This window comes from Alligator mississippiensis, chromosome 2 (assembly GCF_030867095.1).
Source record: "Alligator mississippiensis isolate rAllMis1 chromosome 2, rAllMis1, whole genome shotgun sequence".
Classification (NCBI taxonomy): Eukaryota; Metazoa; Chordata; order Crocodylia; family Alligatoridae; genus Alligator; species Alligator mississippiensis.
This window is the reverse complement of record NC_081825.1, coordinates 170,480,357-170,506,208: the sequence shown is the minus strand read 5'-3', so window position 1 is coordinate 170,506,208 and position 25,852 is coordinate 170,480,357. Positions and strand designations below refer to the sequence as shown.

At 53.0% G+C, this 25,852-nt stretch overlaps 2 protein-coding genes and 1 long non-coding RNA gene across 3 annotated transcripts; 2 read left to right on the top strand and 1 right to left on the bottom strand.

The window, feature by feature from the left end:
• Positions 1-1,224: 1,224 nt before the first annotated feature.
• On the bottom strand, positions 1,225-4,585 carry GSTP1 (glutathione S-transferase pi 1). Its single transcript, XM_006276880.4, has 7 exons — positions 4,523-4,585; positions 4,288-4,326; positions 2,910-3,016; positions 2,389-2,476; positions 2,012-2,115; positions 1,600-1,707; positions 1,225-1,459 (listed from the first exon to the last, which is right to left on the bottom strand). Coding segments are annotated over exons 1-7 (636 nt in total). The 5' UTR covers positions 4,524-4,585; the 3' UTR covers positions 1,225-1,270.
• On the top strand, positions 3,010-16,248 carry LOC109284765 (uncharacterized). Its single transcript, XR_002092337.2, has 3 exons — positions 3,010-3,119; positions 4,757-5,043; positions 14,623-16,248. It is a non-coding gene; the product is annotated as an uncharacterized LOC109284765 (long non-coding RNA).
• A 3,966-nt stretch (positions 16,249-20,214) lies between these two features.
• LOC102561586 (calcium-binding protein 2) lies at positions 20,215-25,852 on the top strand. The gene is made up of 6 exons (XM_006276881.3): positions 20,215-20,337; positions 22,637-22,667; positions 23,044-23,178; positions 23,571-23,680; positions 24,319-24,466; positions 24,676-25,852. The coding sequence occupies exons 1-6, from the start codon at positions 20,296-20,298 to the stop codon at positions 24,699-24,701; spliced, it is 492 nt and encodes a 163-aa protein (XP_006276943.1). The 5' UTR covers positions 20,215-20,295; the 3' UTR covers positions 24,702-25,852.

The following is a 25,852-nucleotide window of genomic DNA, read 5'->3' as shown; positions in this document are numbered from 1 at the left end:
GCTTGGATCCTGCATGCCAGGGAGACAGGCGGTGATGGTAAGGGTGGCCAAAATTTGGAATGGGGCTGGGTAGACATCTGGCTGTGGTCATCTGACCCCAGCACTCTTTCCTGCCTAGGCAGAGGTTGTACTCAATGATCTGTTGAGGTCTCTTCCAACCCTAGCATCTGAATCTATGAAAGTGGAGTAGTCTTTCCTTTAGGGCTGGGCTTGGCCCTGCAAAACAGGTGCATGAGATGTTGGCCCACACTGGGGCCACATGGGTTCCATCAGCTATGGGCCAAGAGTTGGGCAGAGTGAGGAACAAGGAGCTAGCATGCCAGAGGCCTGCCTTTTCCCCTCACTTAAACATATGTGGACAGTGATGCTAGTCCCAGGGTTGAGAGCTGGCAGGCCAGGGCTGGCTTTGGCTTCTTGAAGAAGCCGCTGAGTTGATCCAAGGAATGGGACCTGCCCCCTAGGCAGATGGTTCAGCAGAGCATAGGCAGCCTGCACAGGGCTCCAGCTGCGGGGGATAGTAGCCAGGTGTGCCTCTTTCCCTAGGTCTACTGACCTGCCAGAGCTGCCTTTGCCATGCCTCCTGTTTTAGCCATGCCTGGCATAAGCTAGTGTCTGCCTGGGCCAGCTGAGGCAACTTTCCGCATTGCAGGCCGTGACAGCTGTTTCCATCTTTCCCAAGTACCGAAGTCCTGGAAAATGTGGGCTTGGTGAGCTGCCCCATTAGCTGGCTCCACCTGTGCTCCCAAGTCATTCCTGAGCCCCCAAACCAGTAGCTTGCTGGGGCAGAAGAGTGTCTTGGGGTAGGGCCTTTGCTTATTAGGAGATACCCCACCCAGCATCATAGCAACAGCCAAGGCTGCAAGTGACAATATTGTTATCAGCTAGTGACAGCACAACCAAGCTGCAGACCAGGATTTTTGGGTTTCTCTGCTACTGCAGGAGTTTGGGCATGTACCACTTTGGTTAAGCTGCTACTGAACTACCAAAGTACCCATAGGAGAGACGGTGTCCCTTGGGTTGGGCGAGGAAAGGATAAACCTAGCAACAACACCGTCATCGAGGCTCCCTTTCTGAAAAACACTGAGCAAGCATAGATTCCTTCTGCCAGACACAGCTCCAGGCACAGACCAGTTTGCCAGTCGGAAGCACCCACCCCTGTGGCTCAACCAATGTGTCCCCAAACACCCTCTGCCCCAGCCCCATAAAAACACAGCAACCCCAGTCTTTCCTGGCAGCAGCATTATTGTGGATCTGTGGTTTAGCGGGGGCATCACTGCTTGTCCCTGCCATTGATGGACCGGTTGCGATGGGCAGGTGAGTCAAGGAAGGCACGTAGGTGGGTCCGGGCGCTTACTCGCTCCACGTAGGCAGACAGAAGTGGGAAGGCATTGAGGCAGCCAGGTGCCAGCAACAGGTGAGCATGCAGCAGCTCTACCAGATCGTAGTCTGCAAAGGAAATCTGCAGGGAGGGCAGGGTCAGTACATAGGGCATCTCCTTAGGAGGAGCTGAGAGCAAAGAGACCAGTGAACAGATGCCCCAATATCTCTGATGGGGGTAGTAGGGAAGAACCTCATCTCCCCCCTCTTCCCTGAACTTACTTGGTCCCCCACAATGAAGGTCTGTCCTCCATGATTCTGGGACAGCAGCGTTTCAAAGGGGCGCAACTCCGTTGGCAGTGCCTCCACATAGGCTGCTTTGCCATCATCCTGGAGAACAGGGAGGGAGGAGGGTGTGGGGGAGGAGATGAGTCAGAGTCAGGGCCATCCCCAACCTGGGACCCCAAATCCACACCACAGGAACCCTACACATCTCCAGTGGCAGCATTCCATGATGCAGCCAGTCCCCCCGATCCCTCAGGCTCTGTTCCCTGATCCCCACATTACACCAGGGCCCCCTCTGCTCCCACCAATATACCCACGTGAAGGCTACCCACTGGGCCAGCCCACCAACCCCCCATCTAGCTTGCCCCCCTCTCCCCATCCAGGGTGTCTGCCCCGCCCCCTTGCTCACATAGTTTTGGAAGATCAGATGAATATATTTGCGGCGCAGGTCCTCCACACCGTCATTTGCCACGTCCAGCAGCGTTGCCTCCTTCAAGTCCTTCCCATACAGCCCTGCACAGGGCACTGATGTCAGCTTCAGGTGACTCTGCCCATGTGCCCCACAGCCTGATTCCCCCACCTCCAAGCCAATGCCCACCCTCCTTGCACTCTGTGCCTTCCAAATTGCCCCCACTGCCCACTCCATCTCTGCTGCTCCAATCTGCACTCCCCTAAACTGCTTCCACTCTCCCCAGACTCAGAGCCCTCCCAAAATACTGCTCGCTCCCTCAGACCCATCCCCCACACTGAGCTCTAACCCTGCCCCAATAGCCCTCCTTGGCCTACCAAATGTCCTGGCCAGGTGCCTCAGGATGGCATTAGACTGGTAGAGGGTCAAGTCTCCATCCTGGAACTTGGGCAACTGCCCAAACAGCTATAAAGGGAGAGAAGGCAGAGGTGGAAGGGGGTAGCCCCCAATGTAGAGGTGATGTGGGGTTTCTTGACCCACCAAGCACTGAACATCAGGATACATACAGAGCTAGGTACCTTCCCAAAGGCAATCCTAGGGTGAAACAGACGGGGGCAAATCAAGGGGGATAAGGTGCCATAGCACACAGCATGCTTGTCAGGGCCAAGGGAGGACTTCTGCAGCTCTCCACATCCTGACCCACAATGATAGCGGGCCAGGCCATTGGGCACATGAGCAGGCTGCCCACATGGGACCACCCCAGGGGAGGGGGCTAGAGGGAGTGCTGTGTTCACCCATGGCTGAGTGGGGGCTCTGCTCTATCCCTTGTTAGACAGCTGTGCTGAGGGACAACGGGATTATGCATGTATGCATGTCTGGGGGCGGCAAAGTCACTTACACAGGATTTCTTAAGCTCTCCCTTCTGCCACAGCTCTTGGGTCACCACATCCTCCTTCCACTGCTGTCCCTGGTCAGACAGTAGCATCCGTATGACCTCAGCACGCCCTAGGGACAGACAGACATCACCTCATTCTGATGCCCCACACACAGCCTTCCTAGGCAGAAAAACGTACCATGAGCAAGCACAGGCTGCTCCCTCTGTGGGCAGGTAAGGTTAGGGGTCAAAAGTGGGGGATCCTGGCAGGGCTGGGTTGACCCAGGTTTGGGATGATAGGTGCTGGGGATCTGGACTAGGGGAACACCAGCAGGGCTTGGGGGAGCCCAGCGAGGTACAAGCTCAGGAGTGGGTAATTATTTAGGCTGAAAAGACCACTTAGTGAGTTTTGTTGAGCTGTTACATGCCAGGTCAGCACCCTATTCCACCCCTCAGCCTGCAACAGCTCACCAAAACTCCCTAAGTAGTAGATTACTAAACCAGTCTTGGATCCTGGACAGTGTGGGTGGACAGGGTCTCCATGGAGACTGGCTTGAGACCCCTGCGGGCAAAGTGTGCTTGGCCAGGCAGATGGGACAGGGGCACATGTGGTTGGGGAGCGTCATCCGGGAGCAGGATGGGTGGGCCAGGCTCAGATTCTGGGGTGGTCTCAACATGGGGCTGGGGCCCAGGGCAGAACTGCAATCCGCTCCCCACATGGCTCTGCACCGTCTCTGCCCCAGGATCCTAGCCCTGGCCCTGCCTGCTCTCAGATGCTGCCACTCCCCATCCACCTGTGGCTCCATCCCATTCACCTGCCTGGCATGTCCTGCCTGCAGGGTCCTGGGCTGGTTTCCATGGAGACCCTGGTTACCTGCCTGTTCTGTCTTGTGCCCCTGGAAGTGGGTGCAGGGCTGACTGGTCTGAGTGCCCGGGAAGTGGGGCTGGGTCCAGCAGCGATGACCCTGGCCGCAGTAGCTGGAAGGAACTGCTGTTGCTGCTGGGGAGGGGAGTCCGGCTGCTGCACTGCCCCTGCTTTGCTGTGTGCCTGGGGGCAGCAGAACCAGCTGCACATCCAGAGCTGCAACCATCCCCCGTGCGTGGGCTAGGCAGGGCTGAGGGACCTGCTGCAGGCCAGATAAAATCCCTTGGAGGGCTTGATCTGCTCCACGGGCTGTATTTTGATCACCCCTGGGATAGCAGGATCTGTAAGTCATTGTTGAAGGACACTGGCAGGGCTATGGGGGAGAGGAGTCCACAGTTTGGAAATCCGTGGCTGTGGGTCAGGAGCAAGAGGCACCAGCAGATCTGAGTCAGGGGAATTATTTGGCGGTAGCCAGACTGCTCCAACACTTCCAGCATCCCCCAGGGGTCAGCCCCACCCGCCACTCCCCACACTCACCACGCAGAGGAAAGTAGGTGATGGTGAAAGGGCCTGGCACTAGAAAAGAACAGAGCCACATTAAAGCAAGGGTCAAGCAACAGCCAGAGGGCCCCAGGGCCCACACCCCAACTGCATAGCTGCAATCCCAGGACCCAGGAATCTAGGCCCAAGCGCAACCCCAGTCTATCCTCATCTGTCATCCCACCAGGCAAAGGTCCATGCTGGCGCAGACACCTGGTTTCCCTGCACTCACTTTCTCTGTGTCTTTGCAAAACAGAATCAAAGCGGCTGATGCTGGGATTATATGGAATTGAGAAAGTGCTGAGTCACTCTGGAGTCAGCACCTCCAGCTCCCCTCCCCATTCTTAAAGGGGCAGACATTACCTATTAGGGCAGAGGGACCCCTACTTCTCACCCCATTCTTAAAGAAAAGATACTGCCACTCCCCCAACACCTGGAAGAAATACTAACCCTTCTTTCTTTAAAGAGACAGGCACCATCCTTCAAGAGGTATGAGCACTGATGGAGGATATCAATTTCAGTGGTATCAGTAGGAAGAAAAATACAGTCGAATGTACAATATCAAGTATCTTCTGTGGAGGACTTCTTGCTCCAGAAAGAAAGTGGAGGATATGACCATCTCTTTTGGACCTTGTTCTGACCAACAGGGAACAATTCATAGAATGATAGCACCGTAGAAAAGTAGGTGTAGAAGAGGCCTCAGGATGTCATCTAATTTTACCTGCTGCTCAGGATCTCAACCATATCGGCCAGGTGTGTGTCTAACCTACTCTTAAAACTGCATGAACAACTTTGTCACATAACTATGAGACATATTGCCCCCAAACACAAAAAACAACCTGATTTGCTACAAGTAAAGCAGAAGAATGAGGGCACTGTCAATGTCCTGCTGTTGCAAGGGTAGGAAGTAGTTGTTAAAATACACCTGAGAAATCCAAGGCAGAGGGCCATGCCCCCTGCTACAAAGGAAGGCAGCACCACTTTCCCCTCCCCCATCTATGCTGGTCTGACCTTGGGGTAAAATTCCTTCCTAATCCCAAAAGTAGCAATTGGTGCCCTGTGTGTAGCAAGATCTAGCCTGGAACCTCCAGATTTTTAGTCCCAGTAGGAGTATGGGCATACATCATGCAAAATTCCCAGTCTTGACTGTAACGACCACCCAAAGGGTCTGAGGAAAGCAAAAAACAACCCCCCCCCGCCTGGACACATGTAGCAACAGGAAGGGAAGCTTTTTTTCTTGACTCCATGTAGCAGTGAACAAAGCTTAAAAGCATGGGAAAAGCCAAACACCCTTCCTTGGCTGAGAATGTGAAGGTGATCAAAAACTTGTGAAGAAGCGACTATGATATAATAGAATTCATGATTGTAAGAAAGGGAGAATATGAGATCAGGAGAATTAAGACAATAGATTTCAAAAGGGCAGATTTAAACTGACTCAGAGAAATAGCATTGCCATAGATAGATGGAAAGGAGTCCAGGGGGTCTAGCAGCTTCTAAAGTACATGGTATTGGAAGTTCAACAAGGAGCTGTTCCAACAAGGTGGTATGATGAGAAGAACAGCAGGAGACCCATGTGGACACACAAGGTGCTTCTTAGCTACCTCAAAATCAAAAGAGAAGCATCCAGTCACTGGAAGGAAAGGTAAGTCATTAAGGATGTATGCCAAGCAGCCACAGGAATTTGCAGGGACAAAATCAGGAAAGCAAAGGTGAAACATGAGATACTGCTGGCAAAGAATGTTAAAAGCAACACAAGGTCTCTATGAATATGTCAGACAGAAAAAAGAGACCAAGGAAACTTTGGGTCCCCTGCTCAGTAGTAAGGATGTTCTATTAGTGGGAGACAAAAAGAATGTAGAGCTCCTCAATGACTACTTTGCCTCAGACTTCATAGGTAAACAGTAACAAGACAGCTACCAAAATTGATTTTGACAAAGAAAAGTACTGCAGATCACAACAGGTAAAGAGCACGTCAGAGAGTTTTTAACAACTATGAATCAATGTAACTCAGCAGGATCTGATGAATTTATCCCATGGTTCTAAGGGAAAAGATTGTAGACATCCTAGAGCCACTGGCAATAATACTTGCAGTCATGGATGATAGGCAAGGTCCCAGAGAACTGGAAAAGGGCTAATTTAATGCCCATTTAATATATTTGGACCACATGCCTTTATCATGGATAAAATGGAGAAGTGTGGGCTGGATAGACTTATGGTTAGGGGAATACATAATTGACTGAATAACCACAAGCAGGGTAACTATAAGTGAATTGTTGTCAGACTGGCAGGAGATTCTACAGGGGTCTGTTCTGGGTCTGGTGCCATTTCACATTTTTATTAATTATTTGGATGCTGCAATAGAAAGCTTTCTGATCTTACACTTGCAGATGATACAGAACTAGGATAGCCTGAAAGTATTTTGGTGGGCAGAAATATTAAAAATTATCTGGATAGATTGGAGAATTGGGTACTAGGCAACAGAATGAAATTCAATGAAGACAAATATAAGGTGTTAGGCCGAGGGAAGAAAAAAACCCCAAATGTATAAATGCAGATGGTTGGTTTAAGCAGCAGTGTTGCTGAGAGGGATTAGAGAGTTTTAGTGGATTACAGAGTCAGCATAAGCCAACAATGTAGAATGACAGACTCATAGAAAAGTAAAGCTGGAAGGGATCTCAGGAGGTTATCTAGCCCAACACATTTCCTGAGACAGGATCATCCCTATCCAAACCATCCCATATGAATCCTTATCTAACTTATTATTAAAACTACAAAATCATGCCTGTTGCACAACCTAACCTGCCACTAGTAAAGCAGGGGGACACTGGTGATCACTATCCCGCTGCTGCGAGAGTTGTTAAAATACACAAGAGAGATCCAAGGCAGAGGGCCATGCCCCTCACTACAGAGGAAGGCAAAACCCCCACAGGCCACACCAATCTGACCAAGGGGTAAAATTCCTTCCTGACCCAAATGTAGTTGATCAGTCTGATCCTGAGCAGAGGAGCAAGACCGTTTAGCTAGCAACCTCCAGGGTTTAGTCCCAGCAGGCACATTGGCACCCAGTCAATCCCTAGCCCTGGCTGCAGCCAACACCCAATACTTCTGAGAAAGGAAAAAAACAAAACAAAAAAACCTTTTGACAGATGCAGCAACAGGAAGGGAAAAAATTCCTTTGTGGCCCCTTGTGGCAACCAGTGAAGTCCAGAAACCTGGGAATTATAACAAGTACAGCATAGACATATGTTTCCATGCTCCTAGATCATCCTGGCCAATATTTATCCAGCCTTTTCTTGAACACTTCCAATGATGGAGATTCCACAGCTTCCCTACCACAGCCTCCCTGTAGTAACGATGAATAAGTTGGAGTGATGTGATGCAGTCATTAAAAAGAAGCAAATGCAATTTGATGTGGCCTTCACAGAAATATAGTATGGCAGAAGGCAGAGAAGGCAGAGTAGGGTGGTACCTTAAAGACTGATATAAAGACTGACTCTCTTCAGTGATGGTTGGGCCTCAACTAGAGTACTGTGTGTGATTCTGGGCTCTGCAATTTAAGAAGGATAGAGAGAAACTGGAGTGGATCCAGAAGGAAGCAACAAAGAAGATACAGGGGTTGAAATGCATGCTGTGCAAGGAAAGATTGAGAGCGAAATATGTCTGTAGAAAAGGTGAGTGAGAAGGAAAAGTTGTGGAATCGCATCTTTGAAAGTTTTCAAGAGCAAGTTGGACAGACACTTGGCTGGGATGGTTTAGGCAGAGATGATCCTGCCTTGAGCAGTAGTCTGGACTAGATAACCTTGTGAGGTCCTTTCTAGCCCCACTTTCCTGTGATCCATTGCAATCCTAGGCCTGGAAGTGGCAGAGGGGCTCATCCATCTTTGGCTGCTTCTGCAGCCACATATAGGGCTGTGTGGGTAGCACTAAATGCTGGGCTGCAGGAATATCAGCTTTATTGTTGGGAGGATACAAAACAATAGATTGGGATGGTGGGGCTATAGAAGCTGGAAGTGCCATGGCACCAGGCAGCCCCAGAGCACCTGCAATGGGGCCAACTAACCTCTCACAATAATGTGGGGTCAGCAAGGAAAGCCAGCAGGATGGATGTTCAGGCCATATCCAGATCCTGCCCTGGGCCCTAGGTTGGCTTCCTCAAGAGTATGTCTCAGTTCCAGTACTTCAAGCTGGACCCTCATGTCAGCATCTGGGGCTTCCCCAGCTCCCCAGCAGCTCTGGAAGAGCTCATATCTGGGAAAAACCTTTCTGCCAGGGTGTAGTGCTCCTACAGGCACCTGAAGAGCCCCAGAGCACTATCCTCTCTCTCTCTCTCTCTCTCTATATATGCATATGTGTAGGAAACAGAACTTGGAGAAGGGTGTCGAGTCACAGAGAGTAACAAGTGTGGCAGACATCCCCCAGTATCTCACCACCTCTTAGACAACCCCTGCCCCCCACACCACCTGTTAGACACACACACACACACACACACGTACGTGTGCAGCTTTCACAGACACCACCCCCCTCCCCCAATCTCCTTACAGGGGTAATGCTGCCAAGGACTGTGGGATATTTCCAGTGGCAGCATGGTGGGGTACACTTCCTCTGCACCTCATTCCTAGCTTGCTGAGGCAGTGGTGCCAGTACGAATCAGCAGCTGCCGAAGCTGAACACTAATTTTTTTCTAAACAGAGCAGCAGCGTTTGTCTGCCTGTCAACTCAGCAAGAAGGACAAATGTTGCTGCAGGGTAGGAGAAAAGACAGGGCTCTTTTAGTGTTCCAGCCTTCCTGGCCTCTGCCTCCCAGCCTGCTATGCTAACCCAAGTAGAGACATGCTTAGCAGCCTCCTCCCCTACATGGGCTCCACTGCCCTCACTCAGATGCCCCAAATGCCAAGCGTCCCCATTGCTGTGCATAGCTCCTATGGAGTACTGCTCATATAGCTCAGGGGCAGTCTCCCACTTGCCCCAGCAGCAGTCACAAGCACAGCCCTCCTGTCACCCAAATGAGTGCTGGTCTGTTCCACTGGTCAATCTAGCCAAAAGCCAGAAATCCTGCAGTTCAGGGCTTCACTGTTGCCTCTATCACAGTCCACTGGCATCCAGACTGGCCTGCATGCTTGTTGGTGTCTAGACAAATATTTCTTCAGCAACCGACGAGGAGGTGGCTGCAGGCCTAGCAGGTGCTGTGCTGGGGCAGTCAAGTGCCACGTGGAGCTACCTGATGCAACCAAAGATGAGGTGCTTTGTCTGCAGCAGGTTCTCCACTCAGTGCATCCCCATCAGCCACAGGGCAGGTCTGTGTGAGAGGCCAACTGCAGGTCCAGCTCAGAGGGTGGGGATGGCCTTCATCCCCCTGCTCAACCGGCTGAGTGCCCTGTGTCCAGACTGAACCTTGCAGCTGCAGGGGCAAGAAGTCTTTGCTCCCCTCGCCCAAGCCAGTGCCAACCCTCCCGCTTGTGGCCTACTGGGACCACAAGGATGAGTAAACAGCTCAGCAGAACATGCGTCAGCACCAGCCCTGCACTGGGGCCTGACTCATGATCTGGGACCTAAGGCTGCTCTCGGGAAGGCCTGGGGACTTGGTCTTGGAGCCTTGGTCCTGTTCTCATAGCACTAAACAAGGTGGTCCCAGGGGACTCAGCCAGAGACATGGAGCAGCACAGTTCCCCCAGGGCCTGACTGCTGAGTCACTGCCCAGCCCACTGCGATGCCAGGGTGCTCTGGGCCAGCTGGCACAGTCTCTTTCTGAAGCCTAACTCTTTGCAGCAGACCAGAGCAGGGACCCTCTCTCTCTACCAGCAGCTTCAAGGCTCAAGCAGGTTCAGTTGCTCTTCCACACAGGATGGCTGCAGGCTGAGGCCAGCTCTGCTCTGCAAAGTTCTGTTTGTGAAGGGTGTGACCCAGTTAGCCCCTTGCCCAGACAACTGTGTAGGGCCAGCACCCTACTTCCCTTGAAAGATCCAGCTATGCTGACACCAGCCTGCTTTGTTGGATTGGGTTAGGCTGGTGGTGAGGCAGTGTGGCTGTGCCAGTACAGGACTCTGATCACCACTGCATGGTGGCCATAATGCTACAGATGGGGAAGAAGAGTCAAAAGCACAAATACCAGTACAACATAAGTGTGTTAGACTGACAGGGTGACAGCACTATGGAGAAGGACCTAAGAGCATTGGGACAAAGAGGAGTGCTGTGACACACAGGTCAAAGCTAAAAGATCAAAGGAGCAGAGGACTCTCTTTTGCAGATGAGTAATGTTTGGGTGCCTAGAGAGACTGGGGCAGGTATATACCGACTGCAGCCTGTATAGACCACACCTGTAGGCATGCTCTAAACCAGGGGTCAGCAACCCCTGGCACGCCTGCCGAGCATGGCACGCAAAGCCATTTTGCTCGGTGCACCACTGCCAGCCTGGGTTCTAAGCAGCTGCTGCCAGCCACGGAGCCCAGACTGCTCCCAGCAGGTGGCTGGGAGGCTGCAAGCCCTGCTGCAAGACCGGGCTCCGTGGGCTGGCTGCAGTCGGGAGTCTGCAAACAGCTGCTCTGGGCTCCAGCATGTTGGCACTCCAGCACCTTCCAAGGTAGACGTGGTTTTTTCGGCAATCCGTCCAATTAACGCTGCCTATCTCTGCTCTAGACCCAGATGCATGCCGATGATGACACCCTAAGCAGCATCACTGGTGCATCCCCAGGTTGGAGCCTGCTCACTGGTACAAATGGGTAGGATGTGGGTGGGATGGCCTGGTCCCAGTAGTGTAATGAGGGGTAGATGTGGGGCAGCAGCCCTGAGCACCCTTTTAGGGGGTCACAAGACTGCTGCTGTCACAGTCAGCCCAAACCCTGCCACCATTGCCACCACAATGGAAGAACAATTTCTGGCTCCTGTGGCCCTCAGCTGGGGTGTGTTGACCAGGTCCTTCCTCTTTCTGAGCTCAACAGCTAGGCCCAGCTCATTGGGGTCTCCTTGTAACATGCCTGCTGATCACATGCAGGAAATCTTTGGTTTTCACTCCACTAACCACATTTCAAGAATGAGGGGGCCACTTCAGAAATGTCTTCTCTCCCCTTCAGGCTGCATTTACATCCACCTGCACCATGGCCCCTTGCACAGCAGTGCTTGTTCATCCACGTCTTGGTATATGTCACCAGCCCTTTAAACATACAGAACCAAAGATGTAATATCTGAAGAATGCACCTGGGGCAGCCCCCTCTCCCCTTCCCCTGTCCTTTTGGCTTCAGCATGAGGCAGTGTGGAGGAGCATGTGTTATGGAATGCAAGGGGTTCTGGGAATCCTAGTTTTATAGAGTGGCAGTGAAGTTTGCTGCTGCTAGAGGGAGGGGTGGCTTTCATTCACATTTTTGTTACCAAAGCCCATGTCAAAAGAACAAAGAAAAAAATGCTGATTTTGGTGGCAAAACATGGGGTCAGTTTTTCCCCCCAGTAGCAGCAAACTCCACTGCTCCTTTACAGAACTATGATTCCCAGAAAACCTTACTCTACATGACACACACTGCTGTGCCAGCTGCTTCCTGCAGCCCTCTGTACAGGTGGAGTGTGTTGCAGGAGGTGCAGCACCCCCTCCCTATCTTTCAGGTACTCTTTCCCTTAGGCAGTGCCCGGGGCCCATTCTGTGTTTGCTTACCTCATGTTACACTACTATTCAGAACTTGCTTCTATATGCTTCAGGGGTCACCCCAGATGAAGTAGAATGGCCTGCCTGGACTGCTCCAAGCTCTCACAGCCAGCCTTATTTAGTTGGCCATGCTCCTTGGGCCCCAGCCGAGGAGTGAGACCAGGAGCTGACCAGGAAAGTGATCCTGGTTGAAGCAGAGCCCATTCTCCCTTGGACAGAGATGGTGCTCAGACCACCTCTCGGCAGTGGTGATCACCATGGATCTGCTTCTTGCAGAGCTGGTCTCCCAGGGTACCACCCACTGACACCGCCTCTTTACCCTCTTGATTTTAGGGTTGCTCCTGGGCCCGGGGCACAGATTGCTCAGTGTTCTCTGTCTCTCAGCTACTGTCCCTCCTTCCAAGGCTCCCAGTTTCTGGTTCCCACCCTTGGCTTGGAGAACTGGACCTTGATGGTAAATACCACAGCTCCAGCAGCTAGGCACTGAAACCCAGCTTCCAGATTGGTCACATCCCCATTACCACAACAGCTGCTGCAGATGTGGGCCACTTGGGTAACCTTGCAGCCAGTGCTCCCTGTTAAACGAGACCCTCCTCCCATGCTGGCCTCTTAGGACATGTGTAGAGGGCTATGGGTGTTAATGTGGTGCACCTGAAAATTTTAACGTGGCTTTTTAGTGCGGTGCATTTGTGTTTGCACGACACGGCGCTTGTGTTTGCATGGCACGTTGTTTAAGAACCAGTTAAGTCTCGTGTGTCATTTCCTGCAGATTTCAGTAGGGGGAGTCAAATACCAGTTTACCCCCTGTAATGTCTTTTCTAATGTATTACAGCAGGAGGCTCCCCAGTCCCTGCCTCTGGACTCTCATTGGACTCTCACTGGGGGTCTTCCCTGGGCACAGTCATGGTCACCCCAAAATCGTTGTCACTTGCACCTGCCTATGCTCCGTCAGTCTGGTCTCTCTCCGTCAGTATGCGATCCCAAAGACCCCATCCCAAAGACAAGACACATGAATCCTCACCTCCTATTCCTTTCCCTTCCCATCCCACTATGTTACAAATATATGTTTTTTTCTTTTATTTATTATAACTGCTATAACTGCTATTATATCATAAAATGTTCAGGGTTTAGCATAGCGGGTGGGTGGGTGTTTGTTGCCACCCAGTTGATTGGCAATTGCTGTTGATGGTGGTGGTGAGCTCTTCAGGCTTTTTTCGCCCGTTTTTTTGGGACTACATTTCCCAGCATTCCTGAGCTCATTGATCTTCATACAGTTTCCAGTGGGGGCTCCCATTGGAACCCTCCCCTTCCCTGCCCAGGTACATCATCAATCTGTGTAGTGCCACATGCAGCTTTTGGAGGTGTGTTGTGAATTGTTTTTGAAATGTTTATGTAATCTTTTTAAAAATGTGGGTTGCTGTTTGGCTTGGTCCCACACCTGCCTAGCCTGCCAAGAGGTACAGTTAATCTTCTCACCCATGGTGGGGGAGGAAAGGGGGGGGGCGCAGATTCAGATGTAGGTGATGGTGTGTAATACCTCCCCCAAACCACTGACAGTCTGGAAGCAGCAAACCCCTAGCCCAGTCCAGATTTCCTCCCACTCCCCCTGACCGTCCTCCCCTCTGTCTCCCGTCCTTAACACTGCACACCCCTGTGTACAGACACAGATTTAAAGTGTAAATTAATTTATTTTAACATAACCAAGAGAAAGAACAAAGCACTCCAAGGTGTTGTTGCCAGCAATATATCTTGCCAGACAATAGACAATCACACACAAAGGCTGCCCGACCAGCCTCTCCTTGAGGATTTCTCCTCGGTCCCTGTGCTGCTGGCTAGACACATCTCTGTTGTCTGGCCACTGCCTGTCATGCTTCTTCTTCCTACAACTCCTTGCAAACCTCTCCACGGCTCTTACAGATATTGTGCAGCAAGTAGGCTGTTGCTACAAAGGCCATGATATTTTCTTGCTCCATCTTGAGCCGGCACATAAGTGCCCTTCATCGTCCTTTCAGTCGGCCAAATGCACATTCCATGGCCATCCTGCAACTGCTCAGACGGTAGTTAAAAACCAGCTTCTGTGGGTTGGTAACGTTCCCTCTGTAAGGCTTCATGAGCTTTAGGGGATAGGCAGTGTCCACTAATATAATCGCAGATCACTGTGTCCTCCATGCTGGGTACGTAGTGTCCTTTTTCCATGAGGCCAAGCAGACACACGTGTATCATGAGCGCTGCCAGCCCACCTGGTGTAAATGTTCATGAAGCAGCCCCGGTGGTCCACCAGGGCTTGCAGGATCATGGAATGATATCCTTTCCTGTTTGTGAAAGCTACCTCCCCCCCCACTCCCCCACCTGCCAGGGCACAGCACTGGGATGTGAGTGCTGTCTAAAGCCCCCATGCAGTTTGGGAACCCCTTGGCATTGAAGCCATCTATGACTTGCTGTGGATTCGCCAGGCGGATAATTCTGTTTGAAGCAATCTTCTTTAGCAGGTGACATACCTCATGAGTTGCCAACCTGGCTGTGCAGGCAACCCCGCTGAACTGGTTTGCAATGCAGCGGAGGCTGGATGGGCTGGCCAGATTCATGATGGCCATTGCAACCCTCTTGTCTGGTGGGATGGCCCGATGCATGTTAGTGTCCTGCCTTGTGATATGGGGCCCCAACATTGAGACAATATGATGGAATATCTCCCTTTTCATTCAGGACATCTCCTGCCACTGCTGGTTGTTCCAAGTCATCAGGGTGATTTGCTCTCATCAGTCCAAGCTGCTGTCGTGGGCCCACACCATGCGGATGCTGGTCCTCCTCAGGTTTCTCAACAGTGCCCAGCCATCCTCCACTTCTTCACTTCCCTCTGGGTATTCTACATCCTCTGGGTATCTGGATCTTCTTTTTATCGCTATTATTCTTGCTGTTAAAGCAGTAACACACCTTGCCATTGAATAGTCTGTCATCATTCTTATACATATCAAGTGGTGCAGCCGAGATGCCCAGGTAAGCAGCATTTGCAGAAGCAGTACTGCCTTCTCCTCCTGCTCACCCATGTCCTCCATATTCTCCATGTTGGAGGACTCTTCACTGCATTGTTCTCCATTGTCATGCATTTCATCTTCAGTCTCCACTTTGCCTCTTTCCGTCAGCAGCAGCGGCTTCTCACCTGTCTGCACCAAATGTGGGGCAGGGACTGTAGGGAGTTGTGTGGCCTGGAGCTGTGCCTCTCCTGTCCACATGCTCTGTGCTTCCCCCTCCCTCCAGGGTGCTGGCTGCTCTCTGTTCCCCTGCCACTTCCCCTGACTGACCTGATTTCTATGGTTGCTGCTGCTGTAGCAGAAAGCCCCCTTTTCCTCCTGCCTGCATTTGCTCTCCCCTCTTTGGATATGTTTCTCTTTTTCTACCTTTTCTTCCTTCTTCTCTCTTTCACTTTAAGATTTTAAAATTTGTATGTGTGCATTTTGTATCTCCCCTTGTAGTTTGGTATTTTTATCTATTTGTGTGCCATGGCATTTGTAGTTTATATTTTATACTCTTCACCTTTCAACTTTCAACTGAATAGGTTTAGTTTCATAAGTAAATTATACATTGTAACAATGTTAACAAGAGCAGGAATCAAATTGCCCTTCCCTGTATTAGGCTGGCCTCTGAAAGAGCGAGTGAATCAGTGATTGAATGTGTAACATAGTAGCAGGCAGCAAGTATCACCTGGAAGCTGCAGATCAACCAAGGGAAGAACTCAATAGAAGACAATGTAACAACCGGGAAATATCTAAACGTCACTGATCAAGGGCTAGAAGCCCTGGCCTGAGTTAATCAACGCCAGAGACCAACTTTTGGGCTGAATATCTCCAGTTCGACCACTCCCAAAGCCCTATTCTAAATTCATCAACGGACTCCCAAACCTGCACGTACATGCGGACGACCCCTGGGGCTGACAGATGCTGTCCAGTAGCCACCGAGGGGGGAGAAGTCCCACGAGGGTCAATGACCCCTGGATTGGGCAAACCTGAAAACTGGGGAGTCACCAAAGTCTGCCAGGGACAGATAAAAGGCAGTGAAAAGTGCCCCTCAGTGGCGCCCTCTTGATCTCCAACTTAACCAGCACCCAACCTGTCCAGCCAGAAGGACCAGCCAGCGACCCCCTTCTGGAAGATAACACCACGGTGAAAGAAGCCTCAACAACAGACTCCAGCGCTTGTAGGATAGGTATACCTGACTCTGTAGCCTACTACTGTGTGTGTTCATGTGTGTGTGTGTGTGTGTGTGTGTGGGGACCAGCCCCAAGGTTTATGATTACAGTGTTTCAATCTGCCTAATAAACTAGAATTTTAAGGATCCTGAGTTGGACATTTGTAGCCAACACAGCTGCACAGTCCTGCCGCTGCTAGCTGCACCCTCCTACAGCTGTCACTAACTTCCAGTGTATGCTCTGCCTATAAGTTCTGCTGATGCTATTAGGTCCCCCCACCCCTTGTTGGCCCTGGCCTGTGTTCTCTACCAGGGTGCATCCTTAGATTCCTCAGTACCGGGGTTCTGGGTTGCCCCTCATTGGCTCCAGTGGCATGTGGACCCTGGCAGATACTGTACCTGCTGTGGGAGATGCTCTTGTGGTGCAATGGGCCCTGTCCTAAAGCTGGGGAGCCTTTCTTGACTACTGAGATCCAGCCAGGAGACCTTGAATCAAAGGCAGCTAGGTCTGGCTTGTACCCATGTAGGCCCCAGCCACCCCCACCAAGACCCTCATAGGACAGACAAGGCAGACTGAGACACTCCAGTCACTTTCCTGCCTTGCCTGTGAGTATAGAGAACGTGGCAATGGTAGCTAATTAGCCTAGTGTTTCTCCTTTCCAGCTGGAGCAGCACTGTCATAAGAGAAGCTCTCCATCCTGCTGTGTGCTGCACAGACCCTTGCCTGGACTACTGGGTTCAGCATAGTAATGCAGTAACTATGCTGCTCATCACTGTTGGATAGCATCTGTTGGGGAGGTGGCTTGTGTGATGGCAGGATGGCAGGGCCAGCCACTTGCTGTCATACTTAGCTCTGGACAACTGCAAACCTGCATGGTCAGCAGGTACGTCCTGAGAGTACCCTCATGCTGATAGACTGTCAGGGTGTGACCCCTAGATTTCTCCTGGACTCCCAGCAACAGGTTGCAATTCCAGGATTGGCATAGACAAACTGCAGGCAGGACATAGGAACAGCCTCAGACAAACGAATGGACAGGGTGTTCTGCCACAGCCATGGCCCTTGCTCTGAGGACAGCTCTGTTTACAGCCTTGGGGAATCAGCAGCCTCTGGCTTGAATAAACCATGAGACTATGTGGGGTGGGCATAGTGCCCAGGCCAAGCAGGAGGTGTACAGAGCAGTGGGGCAGACAGCAAGGTTCAGTCTGCTTAGTGGTAAACTGCATGCTTTGAGTGCCTCCTGCTAACCCAGCAGCATCTGCCCCAGCATCATTAGACTGGGAAGGAGAGGACCACAGGAGAGAATGAGTGATCATAGAAAAAAGCAGACTTAGGTGGGAAAGGTTGGTGGGGAGGAGAAGGGGGACGGGGCAGGGCTGGACCAGTGCCTACTATCTCAGGTTTCTCCGTATTGGATAAGCAGAATTGGGTTACTGATGCACAAAAGGCCTGAAATCAGAGCCCCCTTTAGCCACATGCTGGCAGGAACACCCTCCTCCCTGCTCACCCACACCCTGCCATCACACGACACCCTTCCCCCAGCTAGGGACATCTCCTTGGGGACATCCCACAGTCTACAACTTACAGCCAGAGACCCTGTACCAGAGCAGAGCAGAGCAGGAAAATGAGCCTTCACTGTAGCCAGTGCTCCTGCCTCATTACCGCATATTGCCCCTTGCTGGAAGACTCCAGGGCTGGAGTAGTCAGGAGCTCCCCCACAACCAGCAATGCACCTGCTCTAGGGTCCTCCTCAACTTCCTTTGCTGGGTCTAGAATTAGGGGGAGCTCTTCCCACAGCCAGCACTTCTGCCCTGTCCCCCACAGGGCCTCCTGCTGGAAGAAGCTGGGGCAGGTATGGCTGCAATGCATTTCTTGGCTCATCCTTTAGCCAGACCATGCGCTCTCCAGTTTCGGGCTGTGCAGGGTTGTTTTACCTGATTACATTATCACGGTCTTGTGTCTGACCCCTCAGCTCCAGTTTCCCCCATCCCCTGCAATCACACTCCCAGCAATGAGGGAACCTGATTCGGAGGGGGAGGGAGGTGGTGCTGCCCTGGAAAAGAGTCATCAGAGAACCGGAGCAGGCTGCAGAGGAGCCACTCCAGCCCAGCCGTGCACAGAGATAGGGGAACACAGCAGCAGAAGACACAAGGGAGCCAAGCTAGAGGAGAAGTGAAGAGGAGCAGTATAGAAAGGAAGGCAACAAGGGGACGTGGCAGGAGGATTGTGGGGAGAGTTGGAGGGCCCAGTGGAAGAAGGAGGAAAAAGAGACGTGAGGGAGGGCTGCAGGGGCTGGAGAGAGCAGAAGGAAGAGGAAGAAGTGGGCAATAGCACTAAGGGGACAAAGGGTCTGCAGGAGGTGAAGGTGTGAGGAAGTGTGGTGTGGCTGGAGTGGCAGAAGGAGGTGGGCTGCCTCCCAGCTGCCCCACGGCATGTTCATTTTCTTCCGTGAGACGCAGCGACTGAGCAGCGAGGCTCCCGAGCTGTGGCCCCCTCATTTGCCTCGCTCAGGCGGCTCCCGCCTGCCATCAGATAACAAGAAGGCCTGGCGCAGGAGGGGCATCCGCAGCCGCAAGGATGAGCAGTGGTGCCTGGAGCAGTTGAGGCCAGTGGGGCCCAAGGCTGGTGTCTGCGCTGCCTCAGCAGGAGAAACCCTGCCCTGTTGGGCCCTGCGTGGAACCTGTAGCCGAAAGAACAAGGCAGAGCCATCAGGCAAGGCCGGGGCAGGCTCTGGAGAGAGAGCCCTGAGCACAGAGGACATGGTGCTGCTGCTCAGCTCCGTCTTTGGGCAGGTGACTGGACACACGGGGGCAAGCAGGTGGTGGGGACGGCAAGGTCACGGCACCTGGACTGATGGGAGGAGCAGGGCAGGGAGTAGCAGATGGTGTCACGGAGGGAGGGAGGGGCACTTCCAGCCAGCGGCAGAGCCTGGCTGCAGTATGACTGGTGAAGGTTTCCAAGGCTGGGCTGAACCAAACCTATCTGGGCTGGATAGGCTGCAGCAATGTCAGCAGGTACACATCTGGGGCTCAGAGTGAGTGAGGTCTTTCCCACCCCTGTAAGTGCCACACATAGGGATTATGCAGGCCCCGGGGTGTCCAGCATAACCCCTATGGCTCATGCAGTGCAGGATCCCAGAGCCACAGAGGCCCCCACAAGCTCCCCCAGAATGAGGAGACTTTGGGATGGACACCAGACCTTGAGCATGCATATAGCAGGGGGGAAAAGCACTGTGGGCCCTACACCCTCTCATGTACCTGTGGCTGCTCAGCAGGCCCTGGGTACAGAAAAACAGTGATGGAGTATTTCCCTGTTGTGCTGGAGGAACTGGAGCTCCTTCCATGACCAGCACTTCTGTTCCCTTTCCCCACACCCCCTGTTAGGAAAGTCCAGGGTCGGAGTCACCAGGATGTCCATTTATAGCGGCCCTGTCCTTAAAGCCTCCCGCACCTTGTCCCGACCCCCCCTCCCCGCTTTCTTCAGAGTCTTACCAGCTGCAGTCTCACATTTTCTGGGTAGAGGCCAGCCTTGCTTTGGCCCTTCTTCCCCGAGTATGGGATAATCTGCCTGTGCTCAGGACATGGGTAGCATCGGGAGAGATTTGTACATTCCTTGTGATTGTTGCAGGAGATTAGGGATGTGTGGCAGCTGGGCAGGCTGAGGGAGCAGCACCCCAGAGCAGGCGCCTGCCTCGCTCAGGCAAGCTGGTGTGAGGGCAGGAGGGTGGGGAGCAGGAGGCCAAGGAGGGAACAGGACAGTGTGAATGTTCTGGCTATGCCAGGGCAGGGCATGTCAGGTGATTTGGGGAGCTGCCAGGTGTCTCCCCATGTCTGGAGCAGCCTGAGTGGAGAGTAATCTTAGGGATTATGTGTTTGTGAGCATGTGTGTGTGTATGTGTGTGTGTGTGTGTGTGTGTGTGAGAGAGAGAGAGAGAGAGAGAGAGAGAGAGAGAGAGCATGCTTGTGTGTGTTTGTCCTACCCCCCTCCCTGCGCCCTGCATATCCAGAGATATTCAATAAAAACCTCAAATCCCCAGGCAGCCACAAGCCAGTGTTACTATAAAAAACCCATCCCCGGCTGGCCGGCCCCGGTGAGAACACCAGCCCCAGGGACTGCAGCAGGCCAGGGCCAGCGCCAGCCCCAGCCCTACGCTGCCTGTACAGGCATGCCCTCTGGCACGGCGGGGCCCACACATCATGGGCAACTGCACCAAGACCCCTGAGAGGAGACTCTCTAAGGTAAGGCCAGGATGGAGCCATCCCAGGCCAGCACTCATGGGGCCACTGTCCAAGTACCAGCCCAGCTTCTCCCATGGCCAGGGGAAAGACAATCTCTGTGCAGTGCCACAGGGCTTGTTCTTTCTGGCAGCTGGTTATAGGGAAGGTAGGACTGGGGCAGAGTCCTGAGGACCCATTTCCTGGGGCTGGTGTTGGAGTTTTGCTGTGATCAGTGACAGGCCAGTGAGCCTCTTTACTTACTGGGAGTAGACTATGGGGTGGGGGAGTTGTGATATGATCGTCTTCCCAGGGAGCCTGTCAATGCCTAGAGTCTATCTGGGGCAGCTCATACCAAAGTCTTCCCTGCTAGAGCCAAGGCCCAGCCCCTTATGTCCATGATCTACTCACAAGGCACTCTAACTCCACGGGGAAGGGATGTTCAAGGATCCCAGGCCCTCTTACAGGTCTGTGCTTGGCTTGGGGCCTACTGCCCCCATTTGTTGCTCCTGGACTACTGCCATCCTGAACATGTCCCACAGCAGCTCACTGATTTCTAACTTCCCCCACCTATGGCCCAAGCTCCACGTCTGCCCCAGGGAACTCCTTCCTGCATTGTACAAGTGAGTGGGAGGTGGGTGCAGGATCATGGTATGCTGAAGGGGTAGGGCAAGGCTGAATTAATGTGTTAGGGCTGGATCCAGCAGTGTGTGTGTGTTGGTTCCAGGTGTATTTCTGGGTGCATGTGATCCCATGCACATACATCACTGCCAGATATGTGTTAGCACTGTGCGTGTTGGCGCAATGTGTATCTTGCTGCTGGACATGGGGCTGGGCACTGCTGGTGTCTTGATGCTTTGTGGTGGGTTGGTGCCAGTCATGTGGGTGGTGGGTCACAGTTGTTGGGTGCTGGGTGTGTTGACATGGTAGTGCTCATTCACTGTTTGGTCTTGGGCCTCTTGCCTCTTTCAGTCTACATGCAACTCTCAGTACAGCCCCCTCCACCCCCATCTCTTGGGTCTCAGGCTGCAATTTGCTGCTTGCTGCTAATTGCCAGCTCTGTCCTGCCCTAGGACAGTAAGCAGCGCTCAGGTGCCCCAGCACCCGGCCTCTACGACCCTGAGGACTTGATTGATGCTGCACAGTCCCCGCCACTGCAGAGCTACTCGGTCCTGCATGGGCTGGTGGGGCCAGCTTGCATCTTCCTGCGGCAGAGCATCGCCATCACCCAACTTGTACGTACAGCTGCCCACCTGCCACCTTTCTGACCCACCACCAAGAACATACCTGCACTACCCGTGGACTTGCCTCACCCAACACATCTGTATGCCTGTGCACCTGCCCACATTGCTTTGCCTACTACTGTCTCCTTGACTCATTGTCCAGCATGTACATATGACTATGCACCTGTCTGCATCATTGTGCCTGCTTGCCCCCACTGAACTCCCTCAGTGCCACTGCTCTGCTTCACCACTCAACTTAGCCTGCTGCTTCTCTGATCACACCCCACAGTTTATGTCTGCCTGTATGCCTTCCTGCACCGCTGTGCTCATTTACCATGTCCCACAGCCCACCATCCCATTCATATGTATACCTATACAGCTGCCTTCCTTGCTAGCCCAACAGCTGCCTCTGCAACCCAATCACCCTATCTACATGCATCCCTGTGAATCCCCACTGTCTGCTCAAATCCATCTCCCACCTACCTGACCCTACCATCAAAATCATATGTATGCCTCTAGAGCCTACCACCTTTCCACATCCTGCACTGTCACTGTCCCATTATTTGGCTTGTATGCACACCTGCATACTTATGCACACCTGGTTCCCCCAGCCTCATAGGCATCATTACTTGCCTATGCTGTTACCTTGTGTCCTGAACTGCCCTTGTGTTGCCAGCCCCTCCAGCTAATGTCTCTTGACTGCCGTCCTGCCTGCCCTGCCACACCCAGATCCCAGCATCATACACTGCTGCCCTACCTTTGGGCACCATGCTGCCACCACGTCCCACCTGCCATCATCATGCTGTTGGAGAGCCCCATAGACTTCCCACAATTCCTTCCATACAGCATTGATCTTCTGCCATCCTGCGTTTTCATCCCTGCAGCACAACCTCCCATTCCCATAGCTACTCCATCCCTGACAACTACCAAAAGCAACAGCCTTGCACCTAGTGTAATGTGGCTTTATAGCAGGGCCACAGCATGGCCTGGGGTTCATAAAGTGAGGCTGTGGAGCTGGTTCATCAGAACATGTGGCTGGGGGGAAGAAAGGGATCATAGAACCTGCCACTTCCTGACTGCTTCTATTTCTTCTCCCTTAGGACCGAGATCTGCGGCCAGAGGAGATTGAAGGTAAAGGAGAAGACAGGACCATGGGGGACATGTCTGGGGAAAAATGTTGCACAGAGAACAGGGTGCAGGACCTTTCCTCTCCAGGCGGTTCTGTCCCCAGTCAAGGTTTAAGGGGTAATGTGTGGCTAAGGGAGTGGGGACAGGGCAGGGACCTTTCCATTTCAGCAGCCCCAACTTATTACCAGCTCCCAGGGCTCCATGCTTCTTCCCTGGTGGGTGGGTGCAGATAGGCCATGAGACAGTTTCAGGGGACTTGATTTGAAGCCCTGTGTCCCTGTCAGAGACTGAGCAGGAGTCCTGACAGTGGGCACCGGGCTTCCTCCTGGCTGAGGGGCAGGCCCATGTCCAGGGCTGTCAGCACCTTCCTTTCCCGCAGAGTTGAAGCAGGCCTTCCGGGAATTCGACAAAGACCGTGATGGCTTCATCAGCTACAAGGACCTGGGCGAGTGCATGCGCACCATGGGCTACATGCCCACTGAGATGGAGCTCATCGAGCTGTCCCAGCAGATCTGTACGTGCCCCTGCCAAGCCCACCAAGCATTTCTGCTCCCAGAATGCACCCACTGCTCAGCACCATCCAACTGGAGCTGTGCCTGATGCCCCAGGACCATGCTCCCTTCTAAGCTAATGAGACCCACCCTACCCTGGGGTGAGTCCTATGGGGTCTGATCCAGCCCTGCCCGGGCCCGGTCCCAGTCCCCGTTGGGTCTCTCAGAGCCTTGCCCTGGCCCATTGGTGCCCATTAACCTCACACAGCCCAGCACTGGGGCATATGGATTTTGTGCTGGTGGTAACCTTCCTGCTCAGAGTCCATTCCCCACATCCCATGGGGCTAATGCTTCCTGCACCCCACCCAAGGGCCTACCTCCTTTGAAACCCCAGTAATGTTTTCCTGCCTGGCAGCTGGGGGGAAGGTGGATTTTGATGACTTTGTGGAGCTGATGGGTCCAAAGATGCTGGCGGAGACAGCTGACATGATTGGGATCAAGGAGCTGCGCGATGCCTTCCGTGAGGTGAGGTCCTGGCCCAGTACCAAGGTGAGGGGCAGGGCTCCCAGCAGCACCACTTGTCCTTGGAGTGGCTTGGTGAAGGCCCCAGCTGGGCCTGTTGGGAAGGCATGGGGGCTACAAGACATGTGGGGAGGGTGTGGGCATTGAGACCAGGCAATAGAGCTAGGGGCAGGCGGTCGTGGCAGAGGAATAACTGGTGGATGCCTTTGGAGCAAGGGACAGACCAGCAGAGAGGTAAGGGTGAATGGGACAGCTGTGGAGAAGCAAGTGACTTCAGTGGGGTTGTAGGCAGTCACAATGTGGGGCTAGCATGAGGGGCCAGGGGACCAGGACGTAGGTAGCAGGGCTTGGGTCGGGTGGGTAAGGGTGTAGATGGCTGGGGACAGATGGCTGGTGTGGGTGGTGGCTCTGTCAGCAGCACCAATGGTGTTCGAGAACTGGGCCCAGCATTGGGTCATTGGTGTAGCCAGTTGGGGAAGGAGGATGGAGCAGTGGAGGGTAGTGGCTGGTGGTGGGGCAAGAACTGAGAGGCAGGCAGCAAGGTTGGCATAGAAGCAGTAGCCAGTGGGGAAGACAGCCCCGAATGATAGAGGCAAGCAGCAGGGCAGTGCTGGGGCTGGCTAGCAGTGCTCTCCCCACAGTTCGATACCAATGGAGATGGGCAGATCAGCATGGCAGAGCTTCGGGAGGCCATGCGCAAGCTGCTGGGGCAGCAGCTGAACTACCGTGAGGTGGATGAGATCCTCAAGGACGTGGATCTCAATGGTGATGGCCTGGTCGACTTTGAAGGTAGGGGAACCTCCCAGCCCATCCACTTCACCTGATTCTCTGGGAGGAATTGAGGTCCAGTGGGTCAGAGCAGGGGGGCTAGGTGCCTGAATTCTCAGGTTCTTGGTCCTTCTGGGGAAGGGGAGTAGGGTCCATTGGGTTCGAGCAGGGGAGGCTGGGGGTAGAGACTCCTGAGTTCTTTTCTGATGGTGTCCCTGACTCTCTGGCAGAGTTTGTGCGGATGATGTCACGCTGAGGGCAGAGCACCAGCACAGGACACTGGATTCTGCTGTGCCTTACAGAGGGGAAGTGGGCTACAGGAAGTGAGCTGCCTAGCTCAAGCTGCTGCTTGGGAGGAGTCCAAGGAAACACTTACCACACAGCACAAGAGCAGCACACTCCTCCAATGCTAGCGCCTCCTCCTCTGAGCCAACTTACCATTCTTCACAGCACCCTTGAAGCCTGGCAGAGCCCCCAGGATGCAGATATGGCCAGGCCTCAGGTTGACTCTGAACACCTACACCTGGACACTGATTTTGAACCCTGCCTCTGCCCTCTGCTCCCAACACCTCCATTTCTAATCTTAATGGTCCCTGCCTCCTTGCCTACATGGAGCTGGACTAGAGCTGCCTTAACACAAGTGCAGTCCCACTCTGAATTCCAGATCTCTCACCTGATGGTAATACAGAGACCCTGTGCCCTGACCCAATACTGCCCTTACTGCTGCACTTTGACCCAAACCCTGGTTTCACCACCTGACTACTACACCCCAGTCTTAACAATCCCCTGATCTCTATGCTCGACCCTAACAGTCCCCTGGTCCCTTTGCCCTGACCCAAATACAGCCATCACTCTATGACTCCAGGTAACCCCATACCCGATTCTTATGCTGAGCCCTGACCTGAATGCTACCCTCACACATCAGCCCTAACACTGTCCCCTACCCCTATGTCCTAATGGCTCCATACCTGACACTATTGCTAAACTGCTGTGCCCCGACCTAAATACTGCCTTTTGTACCCTAACCCTAATGCTCCCTTAATCTCTTAACTGCTGGTCCCAGATGGCTCCACACCTGGCCTGAATGTTGAACTCCTGCATTCTGACATGAATGATGACCTCACACCCTGACCGATACACCCAGACAGCCCTGTCCCTGCATAACTGGTATTTTGGTCCAACACTTCTGCCAATTTTCTAGATTGTTTACCAGCAACTTTTGCTGAGACTGACTGTGCATGTGTGTGTGAACCTGCCTGGGCCCCCATGACCTTCCTTGTGTGGAAGGTGGCACCTTTTTGCACACTGCACCAAGCACAGGTCTGGCACAGGCGGTCAGAGGTGTTCTTGTATCCCCAGTGGAAGCTTAACTCTCCAGGTAATGGCAGCTTAGCCACCCTGAGAACA